General features: G+C 41.2%; 1 protein-coding gene across 5 annotated transcripts in view; it reads right to left on the reverse strand.

Moving 5' to 3' along the window:
• ap3b1a (adaptor related protein complex 3 subunit beta 1a) overlaps window positions 1–15,010 on the reverse strand; it is a 49,223-nt gene extending 34,213 nt beyond the window's left edge. For 2 of the 5 annotated variants that reach the window (XM_076079776.1, XM_076079690.1), the window contains exons 1-6: window positions 14,719–15,010; window positions 8,988–9,063; window positions 8,770–8,844; window positions 5,935–6,030; window positions 5,641–5,801; window positions 4,360–4,426 (exon numbers count right to left, since the gene is read on the reverse strand). In XM_076079776.1, coding sequence (XP_075935891.1) covers window positions 4,360–4,426; window positions 5,641–5,801; window positions 5,935–6,030; window positions 8,770–8,844; window positions 8,988–9,063; window positions 14,719–14,834 — 591 coding nt within the window. In that variant the 5' untranslated portion in view covers window positions 14,835–15,010. Of the gene's footprint in view, window positions 1–4,359; window positions 4,427–5,640; window positions 5,802–5,934; window positions 6,031–8,769; window positions 8,845–8,987; window positions 9,064–10,368; window positions 11,203–11,249; window positions 11,359–14,718 lie in introns of those variants that run through there. The other 3 variants (XM_076079855.1, XM_076079609.1, XM_076079525.1) reach the window with 3 other exon arrangements.
• Between the last annotated feature and the right edge of the window lie 1,220 nt (window positions 15,011–16,230).

Here is a 16,230-nt window from a genome sequence, read left to right on the forward strand (position 1 = left end):
CTCATTATCATACCAGTTTCAGAGAGGTTTCTGGAGGCTGCGTTTTGTTAAATTACGTTGCGTCTTAGTGAGCGGTGTTTGTAATATTATGTCCAACCCATTTATATCAATGAGAGCGGGCTAAATAACAGAAATACATCTCTGTATAATGCATTATAGTTCATCAGCACCACAAACTACGTCCTCCTAAATGATCCTCCAGTTGAATCAACATGTTGAATGAACATTCATCGTTGTTCTAGGCTGCATTAGTTTCAGCTAGGTGTACCTAATAAACTACAACCGAGTGCTTATCTACTGACAGCCAACACATCTCGTCATCTACTAAGAACATTAAATAAATAATCAGATTTGTAAGTATCACCTGAATGGAGATTTGCAATTATGTACACTGGCACTGCCTCTGCATCCATTAGTAATATTAATGTGAGGACATGCAGTTTATGTCATGATGAGTACAAACATCACAGTAGCCTAAAGCTGCCTGTAATGAGTCTTCTTTATCTATTCTGTTTGTGTCTAGCAGGATACGTAATGTTTCAGGGAAAGGAATAGTGCCGTCTTTCTTTGGAAAATAAACTGTATTCAGTTTCTGTAAATATCTGGATCAATCGGGGAGAAACCAACTCGAGCAGAGAGACGCTGTACACGATATCGTTTTCTGTTGGTTCGAGTAGAAAACGTGGATTAGATGAGTTCAGCAAAATTACACAGAAATAACAGTCAATTCTCACCTCTAGAGACATTTTTCACAGCAGACATTTTGACCCTAAATAAGCAAGTGTGACAATTTCATGGACCTGGTGAATACTATATTACTCAAACAGTCAAATTAAGAAGCGTCTTAAAGCTGCATTCTCTCTAGTGTCCACCAGGGGGCGACTCCTCCGGTTGTATAGAAGTCTATGAGAAAATGACTCTACTTCTCTCTTGATTTATTACCTCAGTAAACATTGTAAACATGAGTTTATGGTCTCAATCTCTAGTTTCAAGTCTTCTTCAATACAGCATGATGTTCATTTAGTACATTATGGTCCATTTAGAGTCAAACAGACCATAAAGCAGGGGATGCTTTAGGGCGGGGCTACTGTGATTGACAGGTCTCAACCAGAGACGTATACGGCGTCTCTACATCACTCCTCCTCAGTCCAAATATGGTCACTTCCTGTTTACTGGTTGCAAAAAGCCAAGATGGCGACGGACAAAATGCCGAACTCGAGGCTTCAAAACCGCAGTCCACAAACCAATGGGTGACGTCACAACTACGTCCACTTCCACTCACCGCTTTTATAGGGTTCTAATAGAAAGTAGTTCCAATAAAATAGTGTTTTCAGGGACTGATGTACATCTCCATGTTAAAGTAGCTTCACAGCAGCTTGAGGCTGTAGATAAACACACTCAAAGCAGTCAATTATAATACACGTACTGTATATATTCAGCATGTACCGGCGCCGTGTATTTTTACTCTCCCAAGGCCTCTGCTGTCTCTAAGGCTATTACAGGGAGCACTGTTTCTGAGCATGTGTATCCTGCTGCAAGGCTTTGTGCATTCTCCAACCAACTTCCCCCATTAGACACAGCTCCAAGGTAAACTACATGCACCATCAACAAAACTGACACCCCAATCTAAGGAGTTCATACACCGCCTCCCCCTCCCCGACCATATTATCTACCCTGCGTGACAAGCCGGTAATGGAAAAATCACACTAAGCAAATGGTTCTTCTAATAACAATAAATTTCCTATAAAATTATGAAGGGGCCCAAACCGTTTCCTTGCATCTATTTTGCTATGAATTCTAATTAGGGTGGCAGAGAGGCAGAGAGTGCTGGGTCATCACGCCAGAGACAACGTGCGCCTTGTTGATTGATGGCACAGCGCGGGGTCGGCCTATCCTCCCTTCGCTCCTGCTCTCTTCCTCCTCCCTCCTTTTCCTCTTAAATTAATGGGCATCTCACCTAGCCCCCTGATCATACTACCCCCCCCCCCCCCCCCGTCCCCCGCTCCTCCTTTCTGTTCTCATTTCAATTTTGCAGAAGGTGCAGGGGGGGTGTGACGGTGGGAGGGATCGATCATTTATCTTGTAATGGCTGGATAATAGATCCATCACGGTAAAACAGCTGCACAAACGCCTGTGTTGTCTCTGTCATCAGGCCTTCCCATTTTCTCTTTAAACCAGCCTGCCTTATAAGCAGCGCGCCGTGTGTCACAGCCATTTAACCAAACAGGCACATCTGTAAAGGTAAATGTCAGGAGGCCCGGACGGTGACACGGACGGGACCAAGAACCAGATGTTTCCTTCTTCTGCAGGCAGCACGGTGACATCAGCTAACGAGCATTTCCCTAAATTAATTCACTGCTTTGCAGTTAAAATATTCATTAGCATGCGATACGGTTGTTTTATAAACATAAAGGTGTCGGGTAAACTGGCAGTAAGGTGTCTAATTTAACAGCATTTTTTTCGGAGCAGGACAAGTTCGGGTGTAATAAATAACATTTGGACTATGGCCGTGTTTGATATCGCATTTTAAAATAATATTCATTGTAAGAATGACGTGTAATGGAGTTAGTGGTGCGTTCCAGCTGCATATTGTGAGGATATCGTGTATGCAAGGAATGCACGGATTAGCAAGAATTTCTGAGAATGAGACGTGAGTTTACCCGTGAGGGAATACCCAAAATGCATTGCGGCTCTTAAGACTGTCCAATGGGAGACCGCGAAGCAGATGGTTTAAATAATTAACCGCTGGACAAAATAATGAGGAACGATGGCGAGCGACTGATTGAGTAGTTAGTATGCAGCACGTAGAACGCAACTTACAACTCAACATCGGACTCTTGATGGAACTGAATATCTGTTGCCTCCACACGGCTCTCAACATGGCGGCTCACAACACTCAGAGGGAGAGTGACTTCATTCTCTGCTAATGAATAGCTTGATATACAAGTTATTTATTACTGGCGTATTATAACTTAACTTCAGTCACATGTTATAGTTCAAAACACTTGTTAGTGAATATTTTCTGTCACTTTTGTTTATTTATCTATTTTTATTTAATTGTATACAAATATTTCTACGTGTTTATGTTTTGTCTGGGTGGGTTTATTGTGCACTATTCTGTGTGTTGTGATATTTCTTATTCAAACTCAAGTAGGTTTCCACATATCAGGAATCTGCCTTTTTGTTTTGGTGCATAACGATAAACCTAGTCAGAGAAAATGATAAATAAAAAGCAAGTACTGCAAAAGTCAAACAAACATAAATACAGAATACAAAGACGTTCAGGAGAAAATATGTATATGTGCAAAATATTGACGAATGACTGTGGAAAAGTTAACAGTATAATCGAACCCACAGCATCATTTAATCCACACTGCCTTCTGTTCAACATTTAAAGTCTGCAAACCCACGCTGAGAACAACCCTTTAAGACGTTATAAAAGCTGCTTTCCTCCGGCTGTGCAGACTCAGTGAACTGACCTTTGTTATGTGATGACAGCACTGAAGGAGCATCCTTTATAGAAATATCAGCATTTAGAAATAAATAAATACAATGGCGACAACACTGACCATCTTCTAAATGCTGCACGGTGTCGCCCCAGCATCATGTAGAAGAAATCATTGCTTTCCACCATGTTTGGTTTTTCCACCATTCATCACTGACTGATGGTGCTCTTGCGGCCGTGTGATGATAGTGCCCCCCCCTCCCCCCTCTCTCTCTCTCTGTGTCCTCAGCCTCACAATGTGAGCTCCAATAGGGGGAGAAGTCATCTGTCTTCGTTAGCGTCCGGGGCTAAATATGCTATGCATCTGGTACTACTACCCCCCCCCCCCCCTTTGGCCTGAGCCGCTTTGTTTTGTTTGCATAATGACAGGTATACGCTATGAATACATAATTGTGCATGACTCGCACGTACAAACACGGCCCACTCTGCATTCTGTCGCCTAACGTCTACTTATTTGAAATGTGGCATTTAAACATGCTCAGTATTCACTGTGACCTCCTCAGATGAGCGTGCTGCCTGCTGACTTCTAATCCGCTGTTTGTGGCCGAAACACAGAATCTGAGACTCCAACTCATTTACGGTCCAGTTGTGTCAGAAGAAGAAGAAAAAAAAGAAGAAGTTGGCCTTTGAGAAAATTAAGCTGACACTAGCATCAGTGCGAAAATTCCCTCCAAATGGACACTTAACAAGGAGCATCTGAAGATGTGTGGGTTTAAGTGGGTGTTAACAAACCATGGCATTGCCGAATGAGCTGTGGGATGGAGAGCCGGGAGGAGAATGGCTTGACTGCGGCGCCCTCCAGTGGCCGGCGTTGTGCAGCAGGTAGTTTACTGTGTGGTTCAGCCTGTACTTACTGTGCTTTTGTCTTTCAGGAGTTTCTCTATCACTTCGATCAGCTGCTCCTTCTGGTCGGGATCCAGGCTGAGGACGAGAGAGAGAAGAATGTTTCATGTGATATTCAATACATAACAATAACAGTACAGAAAAACTGATAAACTGTACAATTAACCCAAATAGTGAACGCAACAACTGCAAGAAGTTTGTGTGAAACAATGAATTTTCAGGAGATTATTTCATTTCAATCATGAGTTTGTTATTTTTAGGAACTTTGAAAACTATTTGTCTGTATTTTTGCATATTTTAAATAGATTTTCTAAGAGGGACTGAGAGGGAAGACTGAATAAAGCTCCAGGTCTTCACCGTGCCTTTGTCCTGTGGGGTTTTATTTAAGTTTATATCTGAAATAATGATCTAAACTTTTAAAATACATTTTCTTTGACAAATATGAATAAAATGCTGAGATATAAGCGAACTGTTTATAGTTTTAAAAGTTGTCTTAAATCTCTTAAAACCTCGTGACCTCACGTGAAGCTTTAGCGACCCTTCAGGGACCCCCAGGTTGGTAAACCAGTGCTTTGGTCTTTAGTGGGCTATAAATTGAGATTTGAAATTGAGATTTCGGGGGACTCATCCACATGTCCGAAATCTTGAACCGTACAACACAGGTGGGGTGTTGTACGGTTCAATTTCACAGAAAACAAAAATGTCCGAACATTTTTGTCCGAAAATGTCCGAACATTCACTGGTTGTGGTGATTTCTGCTTTTGTTTGTCATATCTGATTCTAAACTGAATATTTGAGGTTTTTCGGACTGTTGGTTTAATAAAACAAACAATTTAAAAACATCACATATTGTTCTTTGAACGAATGTATAGTGGGAACCAATCGTTTAATCAAGAAAAGAATCAGCCGTTAAATCGATAATGAAAACACTCCTTAGTTGCATCCCACTAAAATAAGAATAAATACAGTGCACTACATAATAAAAAGGTGAGATTACAGACACGGCTCTCGTCCTGATATCAACCGTTTAAATCAGATATGTAACTGATCCAGTCAAGTTCAGTTTTACTGCTTTGCTCATATTTGAAGCACTCCGCCATTCTTTGATTCATGCCAGTCTGACTGAGACTCGGCTGATAAGAGCGAGATAACTGCAGGGCAAAGCCCCTTGTATCAACACGAGCCGACATTTACTGGATTAACTGCTCAGGAATGAGCCGGTGAGGAGAGCCAGGCGAGCCGACGGGTGCAGCTACTGTATCCGAACATCGTCGGGTGCACAGCAGTGTTACCTGTAGAGCTTCTGGATCGCGTGGGCCGACGTCTTCCTGACATACGGGGACAGGTCGGCCGCCGCCTCCTTGATGGCCAGCATCATGATGGGGACAATGATGGAGACCCGGATACTGGACAGAACCCTCAGCGCGCTGGCCCGGATGAACTGGTTTGGCTCCTGCCACGAAGATACAGTGTGTGTTAGTGTGTGACAGAAGGTTTTCTGAAGCACTTCACAGAAAATGTTTAGATTAGACGGAAAGAGCATGTTGGCGGTAATGAAGAGAGAGAGACGGATGTAGAAAGGTTACCTTGAGGGCCCGCTGGAAGGTGCTGATGGACAGCAGAGCCAGGTCCTGCTGCTCCTCTGCATACCTCACCAGGTACACATACACAAGCTTCTTCAGCTGCAGAGGACAATGACATCAAACAGCAATGAATTGAAGCAGCTGTAAGGGGAACTTAAAGCAGCACATGGGGGAGGAAACAATGGAGGAAAACCAGCTGTGTTCTAGAAGTTCAGCAGGTTTATGTGAGGAAACAAAAGGACTAAAATGAACAATAAGGAACGAAACAACGGGACATTTGAGTTTATTATTTCAAGGAGTAGAGAGAAAGTTGTCCCGTCTCGGCGTCGCTAGCTGCAGACTGGACCCAGTGTTGTTTCAGGCAGCGGGTGAGGTTCTGCCATTGCATCATTTGCGTCGCCGCCCTGTGTTTTAAGCTTCCACGCCTCTTCTTTTTCTCGCAGGAAAGCCTGAGATAATATTTGTCCGGCTCTCCGACGAGTTTAACTGGAGGCCGAAGGTTTGCTCGTCTGCTGATTCACATCAGAGATTCAGGAAGAAGAAGAAAGAACAGAACTAACAGAGCTGACTTGAGCCTGTAAGACTGCGGGTTCATAAATAATGGAGCTGGAATAAAAAGCGGTTATGAGGAATGATGATTTACTCCAGGAACTATTTATAATTCCATTTAGGAGCTGATTTGAGGTGGAGGTCAGGGGTAAGGTTACATCTCAGGTACAATCACCAGAGTTTAGTTAGTAATCAGCACCATGCTTCCTAATGCAGCGAGTATTGACCTGCAGCAGCGCACCACAGTTCTCAATCATCGTTCTGGTCATTACCGCTGGAATTAATGGCATTACTCACGATAAAAAGGGAGGCACAACCCATCTGCCCTCAAGGATCTGGTTTCTTTGACCACGAAGCACCCGACCGATTTCATTCTGCAGCAGGCGAATAAGGGCTCTACAACTTGCTCGGCATCAAATGAGACTTTATTTATAACACATTCTCTCTTCTTGTCACTTTAACACGCATTCAAAAGCAGCACAGCATGCACACGGTCGTGTATGATACGTGGCGTTAAAATGATGTGCAGCAGTGATTAAAGAAAATAAAGCGCGCCGATATTAAATCACGCATCGCGGTCAATAACCTGCGTGCTCTTGTGCTGTTTTCTAATTAGCGGAGAGATCAATGGCTGCTCGCGGTGGACAATGAGAGAAGAGAAGAGGGTGGGAGCAAGAGAAGAGGCCATTTTTAGAGAGATACACTAAAGGTGAGTAAAGTAGAAGGAACCGAGAGAGAAACCAGCGTAGCAGCTGGTGTAGACGAGGTGGGAGAGAGGAGACGTGACTGTGGGCTCTCTGCTGCCAATTACATCCACCCACCTGCTCCTCCTCCACCCACCCACCCATGAGGTGCTTTCGGCTGCACGCCTTGCACACCAGCGCCGTGCTCCAGGCCCCCCGCTCACATGCTGCCCCTCACGCTGCCTGATTATTCTGCCGCTGCTAATCAATATTCACAGGCTCTGGGCATGGGAACCCCTCTTGAGCTGTTGCTTAGTGTTTTGGTCATTCGCTGGACTAGTCTGAGCACAAGAGTCCGGCCATGATTCAGTGGAGTGTTTTACACAGACACACAGCTTCTTTGTGCTGCTGCACTCATTTGTGATTGATAGTAAAGAAAGACTAGCTGTGCTAATGCTGATGGAAAAGGGGAAAATCTTTTCTCTGATAAAAAACAAATAAGTCAAAACTAAATGAAAAATAAAAATGTATCCGGTCACAGCTGGGTAGATCTGTGGAGCCGACATTATCACAACTAGAGTTACCGTTAGAGACTCTTAAGTCTTATGTCATCACAGGTTTAAGTGGCTTAATTGTCTGAATTCCAAGATTACCTCGCGACAACATTTTAATGACTTACTTTGACTTTTATCAAAGTACATTTTTACTCAAAGCCTTTTACATTTACTCAGGATTTCTGAGCTCAAATCTGCAAATGTACGAGGAAGAATATCTGACATACGTTGAGATTATAAAGTCATAAATCAGTGAGAAAATAGTCTCTGAATACTTGCGCTGCTCTATAATTACATTTCTTACCTCTAAACTGACACAGCTTGATTATCTGTCTGTATGTAGTCTGTCATTAACAAGATTTTTCCTCCAGCCACGCAAAAAGACATTTCCGTAACAATTCAGTGGTATTTCCTTTTCACTGATACGTGACACCGGTAGTGGTTCTTTAACAGAAAAATAGATAAATTGTGACTTTAAACTCAGATGATATTTGAGTTTTTCTTGTAAAAGTTAAACTCTAATCTTGGAAATTCAGAGTTTTTTTCTCTGAATATTACCCTCGTCCCCGCTCCTCATATGTATATGACTGATAGTTTATATGTGTTTTAGTTTTGTTTTTATTTGGCTTTTTTGACCCATGTACCATCCAGGCTAGGAAAAGAGAGGGGCATAGTACATAGAATATTTAGAAATATAAAGATATATAGAAATAGAAAATGTCCAACAACAAGGGACGGCTTCAATCTATATGAACCTCTGACCTTTTGTGTATTTAAAATGTATATATAAATGTATATATATAGATATATATTCAACGTCATAACTCCTGTGTGACCATTTCTTGTAAGTTTGTCTGTTTAAGTTTGAACAAAAACTTAAATAAATACAAACTAAATTAAGAAAAAGCTTTCCACATTAGCTTACTATTGTTCTGAAAGAGGAAGTTCCCTCGGAGTACCCACGCGCTGTCACACGAGATTTAAATGAATCACAAACACCAACTGTAGTACTTATGACAACAGCGATGATGCATTTCTTAATACCGTCGTACCTCGATGTTCTTACTCGCCACGTTCTTCACAACAGCAGGAAACAGCTCGGATGCATTCTTCCCTTTGGCAATCAGCTGAAAACAAATGAAACGACAAAACAACTTCATCCAGCTGAGAGAAGACACGCACACACACACACACACGCACACACACGCACACACACGCACACAATGCTGTTTTGTAAAAGAATGCGTGTGAATTCCCATGATGCACTCACCCCAACAACCCTTTTCATGGCCTCCAGTTTGAGTGACTCCTTGTTGCTCTCCAACATCTCTTTAAGGTCTTCATTCCTGAGGACAGAAGAAGAAGGTGTAACTCACACTTATCATGGTCAACATTAGCACGCATGCTAAGCACCGCAGAGACGACCTAACTAATCAGTTTCAAGAGTAGGAGCTTGACCAACGCTGGTGTGAAAGCTCCGTGTGCACAACATCTGTGTCAGCTCCACAGATTACAGGGTCACATTGGCTCCGATAGACCAAACATTGTTATAGGAGCCGAACACGGGCAATGCAGCCAATCAGAGAGCAGGAATGTCATTCCTACCAATGCAACAGCAGCGTCACACCAACTTCTGCTGTTTCCTGCACTCACTTTGACAATGCTCATTCCTTAGCCAATTGTACACAAGTTGTTTGTTCCAAAACACCAAAATCGGGTCAACGTACTTTGGTTTATGACCAAATATCTGCAAAACTAACGGCAGTCCAATCAGCCTCAGCTGTACTTTACATTACGCCGGCAAAACAACAGCATTAACATTGTCATTCTGAGCATGTTAGCATGCTGCCGTTAGCACTTTGCTCAAAACACAGCAGCGTTTAAGTAAAGTTTCACAGAGTAACGGTTGCTGCGATTGATTGGCCACCGATCGTTATTTGTTCTAAATACAGTTTGATTGTTGGTCTCTATAAAGACCGAGCAGACGGCGCAAAACAGGGGAGACAATTTGCACTCCGCACCGCTAAAATGGCTTCACCGGAGTAGTGAGTTGTGTCTCTAGAGTAGAATTTAGTTCCACCAATAGATAAACATTTATCAATACATGACACCTTCCCATCTTAATACTTAAATACGGTGTTGTTAGGAATAGTGTACCTGTAAATAAATCAATAACGCTACACGATAAATAGAAGGCTTCAAGTTGATATTGCTTCAAGCGATCGGTGATCCACCGCAAACATCGTGATTGGAGCAGCCTTAGAGCTTAGTCTTAGTGATTACATTGTCTTAATTCCAATAATATGTTGCGATATAATACAAAATATATTAATCTTGCAGGGGGCATCATTAAACAAATAAATACAATGAATTTATACGATACGATCATTTAAGTAAAATGATATGCAACAGTACAAATCCTTCTGAAACATGATTTTAAAGTTTGTTTTGTCTAAATGCATCTATACGTAAAGCACTAAAGAGACATAGCTTTCTCTTTTTTTAAGGTTTCCTTTTTAAAAGAGAACCAACCTTTAGTATCCAGCTGACCAACATCATGAGGAACCAACCTGAACTAAGACTTAGAGGTAAACAAAGAGAGTTTACGGTGAGTCCCCATCACAGGGCTGTGGGAGATCTGACTACAGTACCCGGCTTTGAGTGTCTCCTTGGGGCTCCTCTTGGTGTGAGTGAGGGCCTGCTCCTCCTGACTGAGCTCAGTCTTCAGAGTGAGCTGTAAGTTCTCAGCGGACATCAGCGCCGTCCTCATGGCTCCCACCGCCTCCGAGCGGAGACAGAAACCAACATCCATACCGGCTTTCCTCCACAGCAGTCGAAGAAAAAAAAAAAAAACCTCCTTCTGTGTGTGCGTGTTAGCTGTCTAAAGAACAGAGTCCACAAACCCCTCTGGCTGTATCTAAAGTAACTCAGGAGTGGAACAGGTCATTTCGTTCCTTCAGGCTGTGGTCCCTGTCCTCTTGGCTTTTGATTACAGTTCAAAAGCTGTCACTGCTGAGAGAGAAGCAGCGCCGGCTCCACTGGTCTGTCATTCACAGCTCCCTTCCTCTTCTCTTGGGCAAAATAAATAAATAAAAGTCACAAGATGCCCCGTCAGCTCCGCTAATGGCAAGTCATCCTCATGCTTGAGGGTAGTGCCTGCTCTCTCTCTCTCTTCTTCTTCTGTTGTAGTCCACGTTTGTTCTGAAACTACCTGCCGGTCAGATGTTGCTGCTCTTATCTTGCTGTACGTGTAGGTTTTCCCTCTGGAAACACGGATATCTCACCTGCCTCCCGGCTGTGATTGTGACTCTGTGTGACTGTGGTCACTTCCCTCTAGGGGGAAAGAAGGAGGGCCTTATCTACACTGGTGGGTAAACACCGAGCAACTTTTCATCACCTCCGCTGCACAATAATCCACTTTGCCCATGCAGGACTCTGCCAACAGGACGGGCCGACATCAACGATAACAGCACCGGGCTGAATGTCAGGAAACACCTGTTAAGATGTGTGTGTTGCAGAATTAGCTTCCTACCCTTTCTGTGGGAGACTCCGGTCGCTTTCACAAGCTGATAAATACATCACACGCTCAATATTTCAACGTGTTTGCAGCCTCATGATGATTTTTCGGGGACACTTGGATGCTACAGAAACAAGCGAAACACAACAGTGACATATTAGCATGAAGTTGATATAGCATACTTGCTAAACACTTCCCATAGACATCCAGTAGACAAAAAGCAGCATTATCATTTATTTGAAGATGTTTTTCTGGCCATCTAACCTCTCTTTTAGCTCGGCTTTTGGTCTCCACCAACTCTAGAAGGAAACATCCGTCTCATAAACTGCTGAATATGTTAAGTTTTTGTTGTTGTTGCAGAAAACAGCCGTCTACCAAAACAACAATGTAAGAGTAGTGAAAACAGCACCAAGTTAGCGATAGCAAACACCTCACTGCATCGCCTCGATCTCTCCACACAACAAAAAGCCAAACGTCTGCATCACTTCAGGTTTTTTTCCATCACTGCTGAGATTTATTATGACATCATTTACTCACGGCAGTTTCCTGATGAATATTTATCACAAATGTGCCACGTGTGTGTCCATCTCATTTGTGAAGACAAAACTAATTTGATTTCTTGTATTTCAATGCTAATTTTTGGTTTTGAAGATTCTTTACCAATCGTATAAGAACTGTATTTTGTTTCTGCAACTAAATGTGTCCATTAAAGCAGAGTTAGCGTCACTAGATATCACGTGTAACTCTTTAACTCAGGTGAAGGGTGGAGGACAGACGGGCTGCATTGATGTCAGCAGGTACCTTGGATCTCATCGTGTAGTTTTAACAGACTCACGGTACAACCAGAAACAGCTGGAGACGCCGTTCACAGCTGGATTTTATGAAACTGGTTCACAAGGTTGATCTCCAGAACTTTTTCAATGCGTCTGTGACATTGAACGTGACACTCCAGAAAAACAAAACAGAAAGGCAGACTCCTCTACTGGCCATCGGGAAGAAGTCGCCCATTTTAGCAGCTTTTCCTGTGTTTAAAAAAAACCTGTGAATATTTCAGAGTACTTGAATAGTTGTGGAAACAGTGGTTGACAAACTCTTTGCAACTTTTAATAAATCAACACCAGATGCAGCGTCTGAGAAAAGACAACAGGGGCTGATAGTAGAACATGAAATGAGGTGTTTATAAAAGAGAAACTGTGAAACTAAAAAGTGTATGCTTGCTTTATGTCAGAAAGGAATAACTCACACAGATCTCCTAAATCCTCTGAAATAACAGAGAAACTGGAGTTGTGGTTTGGCCAAGCATTGCCAAGAAGCCTGGGAAAATATGCACGTTCTTGTTCAAATATTTGGATCCACCGCTCTGGAAGTTTGTTAAAGTTTGCAGTGATGGTGAGCAGTCAGAAAAAAAGATATCAGAGAAAGTACATGCAGGGACAAGCTTTTCATGGATTATGATACTACAACAAGGTGTTTGCTTAATGGCACACTGCTAAATGTATAATAGAACGTAACAATACAAAACATAAGCAGGGGAATAATGACGTTATATCAAGTCAATCTGCAGCGTTTCAATGACTGTTTTCCTACATCAAACATGAAATACGCCTCATTTCTACAAGGAGGAAGTCTCTCAGGCCAAATTAAACATAACTAACAACCCTGTCATGAAGATCTAGATCCTAACTTTTAATGCAGCTCAAATGCAACTCTTTATACAAGGAAACCACTATATCTCTTTAGTCACAGATGATAAGTCACATGTTTCATGGAGCTTTCAGTCAGTCAGAAGAAGCCTTTGAGACTAAAGTGCAGGAATGTTGCCGTGCTCTTCACATGTGACAAACACTCGGGAGGTCCAAATAACAAAAGCCTGATTTGACTGAAGCACAACAGGCTCTCCATCCTGAAACACGCTAGCTTTAATAATTAATAAATATGAAACACACAGAAACGCTGAGGAGGACTAAGCTTGTGTGAGGCATTGTGTCGGACAGGCAAACAGAAGCATCATTCATGTCCTTATATTTTCAACCCAGTGTGGCCGAGATGCAGGAAAACAGCTGACCTCGCCATGCCTGACTGAGTAGATGGTCATGTGAGACAGATTAGGTTCACTTCAGCATAGTCAGCAACATTTTAACACTGACAAAATCCTGCTGCAGAGATCACTCTGAAAAACTAAACCAGGAGCTGCAGCGTGACCTCACACACACGTTTTATTACCAGCATTTCTTGTTAAAATGAACAAATAAAAGCCTGTATATTGTGCTAAAATACTGACGGGGCACTAACAATCTACCCCTGTGGAGCTCATGTGGTGTGTTGCTTTCTATAAACCAGAGGAGCTAAGCTGCATAAAACACTGAGTTTACAGGAAATTACAAAACGCAGAGGACGGCTGCGCTGATGATCGGCTGCCCTCCAGTGGAAGGTTTCTGACATGAAACTCAAAAACATGCTGACAGTCCAGTTTCAGTTTGATACAAGCGAGAAGATTAATTAAACACGGTTCTGACCGTGACGTGAAGTTAATATAGAAACTAAGGAACTTCTTCTCCTCTGAAGTATGTGGTGTGTTGAGTCCAAAGGGTTTCAAGTGTTTCTAGTAGTTTAAACTCTGAATATGTAAATTTAAGTGGTTTTATTATTGTGTCATGCATACGAGGGCTCGTAAAGCACCATAAATTCATATAAGACAGAGTTAAAGTGCTGCTAAAATAAAATCAATAAATCCTTACGTTCAAGAAGTTAAATGTTTTAAAGAGGTACAGATTGTACTTTGTGGTGCTGCTGAACTATATTGCTTTATACTTAGAGGTGTGTCTAAGATTTAGTTTATCCTCATTTATATGCATATTAAGTGTCTAAAATATTAGAGAAACTTCTCAATATGATATCAACCTCTTTCTTCAACAAGAACAGGACCATTATAACCTTCATAAGAGTGTTATTTATTCGTTTTAGCAAGTTGTACCAAATAAACTGGCAACTGAGTATATAACATAACACTTTATTTACCTTTATACTGAACTATCTTGTGAATTGTGGCTTTATCTTTATGGGCAAACACAGGGGTGAAATAAAGCAAAACATGTGTCCAAAAAAACATTTAAAATAAGGATATTTGTGTCAGTTGACAACAACAAAGGACAGTTATAACCTTCATAAGAGTATGATGCATTGAAGTAATGTTGTATTAGACTATTAGTTTGAGATAGTTGTACCAAATAAACTGGCAACTGTGAATATAACATAGTTATTTAAGTAAATTTATACTGAAAAGCAAAACATGTCCAATAAAAGATATAAAATAAGGTTATTTTTGTCAGCGTTAACGGTCAGTCGCCATCACTGACTAGCTTGTTGATGATGCTGCTCGGTTTCTTCTGGAAGTCAGCTAACGACACACTAGTCAATACAGAAGTTCTCCGTTGTCGTCTAAACTTCACCTCAAATGGACGGAACACGTGCTACGCTGTCTTACTTTTTAAAGTCTGCGCTGAAGAGTCCAAAGGCAGCTCCGGAGGTGCTGGAGGTCTCCAGTCCTTCCACGGCAGCCTCCGCTCCTCCCTGGTCGTTGTACAAGGCGACCGTCGACATACTTTTAAACAAAAAGTGCCCCTGATACGTTAAGTTATCTTCGGCTTTTAAAACTGCGCATGGACGTAAAGAGACGCGAGTGTGGCGTATAAATTTCCTGCAAAAAGCCAAAACTTCTCCGAGATTTCAACCAACTTTTTTTTTTCTGCACATACACACAGTACCGGAAGTGTGAGCTGGACAAGTTGGTGTCACATGATAGAACCGGGACATAGATCTAGAGTGGCTAGAAAATAACTGTTATGGCTAATCCCATACAGCGCCTTGAAACGGACGTCCCGTTTATAATATACAGATCTATGCTGGAAACGCCCCCAGAGACTTTGTGTTGCCAGGGCAACAACGGTTCTTATCAGAGAAGACAGAAAGAGAAGAATTTGCGTACCCGTTTTACGTTTTTTACGTAAAAAGTACTCAGTATGCAGAATGACTTTTGCAGCATAATGTATTATATTAAAATTCTGTATAAAGCTCTTAATCTACATTAAAACATCATAAATCATCAAAATACGATTATATGTGGGATTATGAATCGTCTTTCTACAAAGTAGTTACATTTATAGAATTAATGTAGTGGAGTAAAAAAAATAATTACAATATGTAGTTATTAATTGTTATGGAAAAATATATATTTTTGTTTTGTTTTATATATTTATAAAATTAAATAAAATTAAATGAAATTAAATTAAAAAAAAAGTAAAAATAGAAAAATAAATCTGTTTTTCTTTTCTTTCTTTTTTTTGCCAGCAGAAAAAAAAATAATAGTTAGAATTCTTTTATTTTTATTTTTTGTGACCTTATTTTTATTTTTTTGCTGGCAGAAATGGGCTTCCATATCTTTTCCACCAGCATAAAAAAAAAAAATGCACCAACACTTTTGGTGCATCCATCTTTAACCATAACACTGACCAGATGTTTCCAGCTGCTATAGAAAGTCGAAATGATGAGTCATAGAAGCAGCTCTTCATAGGTTACCCAACATTTGACATATAAATGGATTATGAGTACATTGAAGACTTCTTTAAACGTGGCTTTACAACAGATGAAATACTTCAATAGCTTGATGTTTCACATGGATTTTACTGAGCAAACGCACCCTTGAATAGAATTTTAAGCAAGAAGCAGCTCTGGAGTATAAAGAATAAAACCAATGTGGCTGAGGTGGCGACCTTCAATAAACAGCAACTGGAACTTTTTTTTTTTGCTGGCAGAAAAAAAGTAAAATAATAATAATAATAATAATCATTTATTTTCTTATTTTTTTCCGCCAGCAAAAAAAATTTTTTTTCCGGGGTGGATTTTTATTTTTATTTTTTTTTGTTACCTTTCTTCTTTTTTTTTGGCTGGCAGAAATGGGCTTCCATATATTCCATACAGGCGTTACGTTTTAGAAGAA

Source organism: Anarhichas minor, unplaced genomic scaffold, assembly GCF_050575085.1.
Source record: "Anarhichas minor isolate MPS153535 unplaced genomic scaffold, ASM5057508v1 ptg000002l, whole genome shotgun sequence".
Lineage (NCBI taxonomy): Eukaryota > Metazoa > Chordata > Actinopteri > Perciformes > Anarhichadidae > Anarhichas > Anarhichas minor.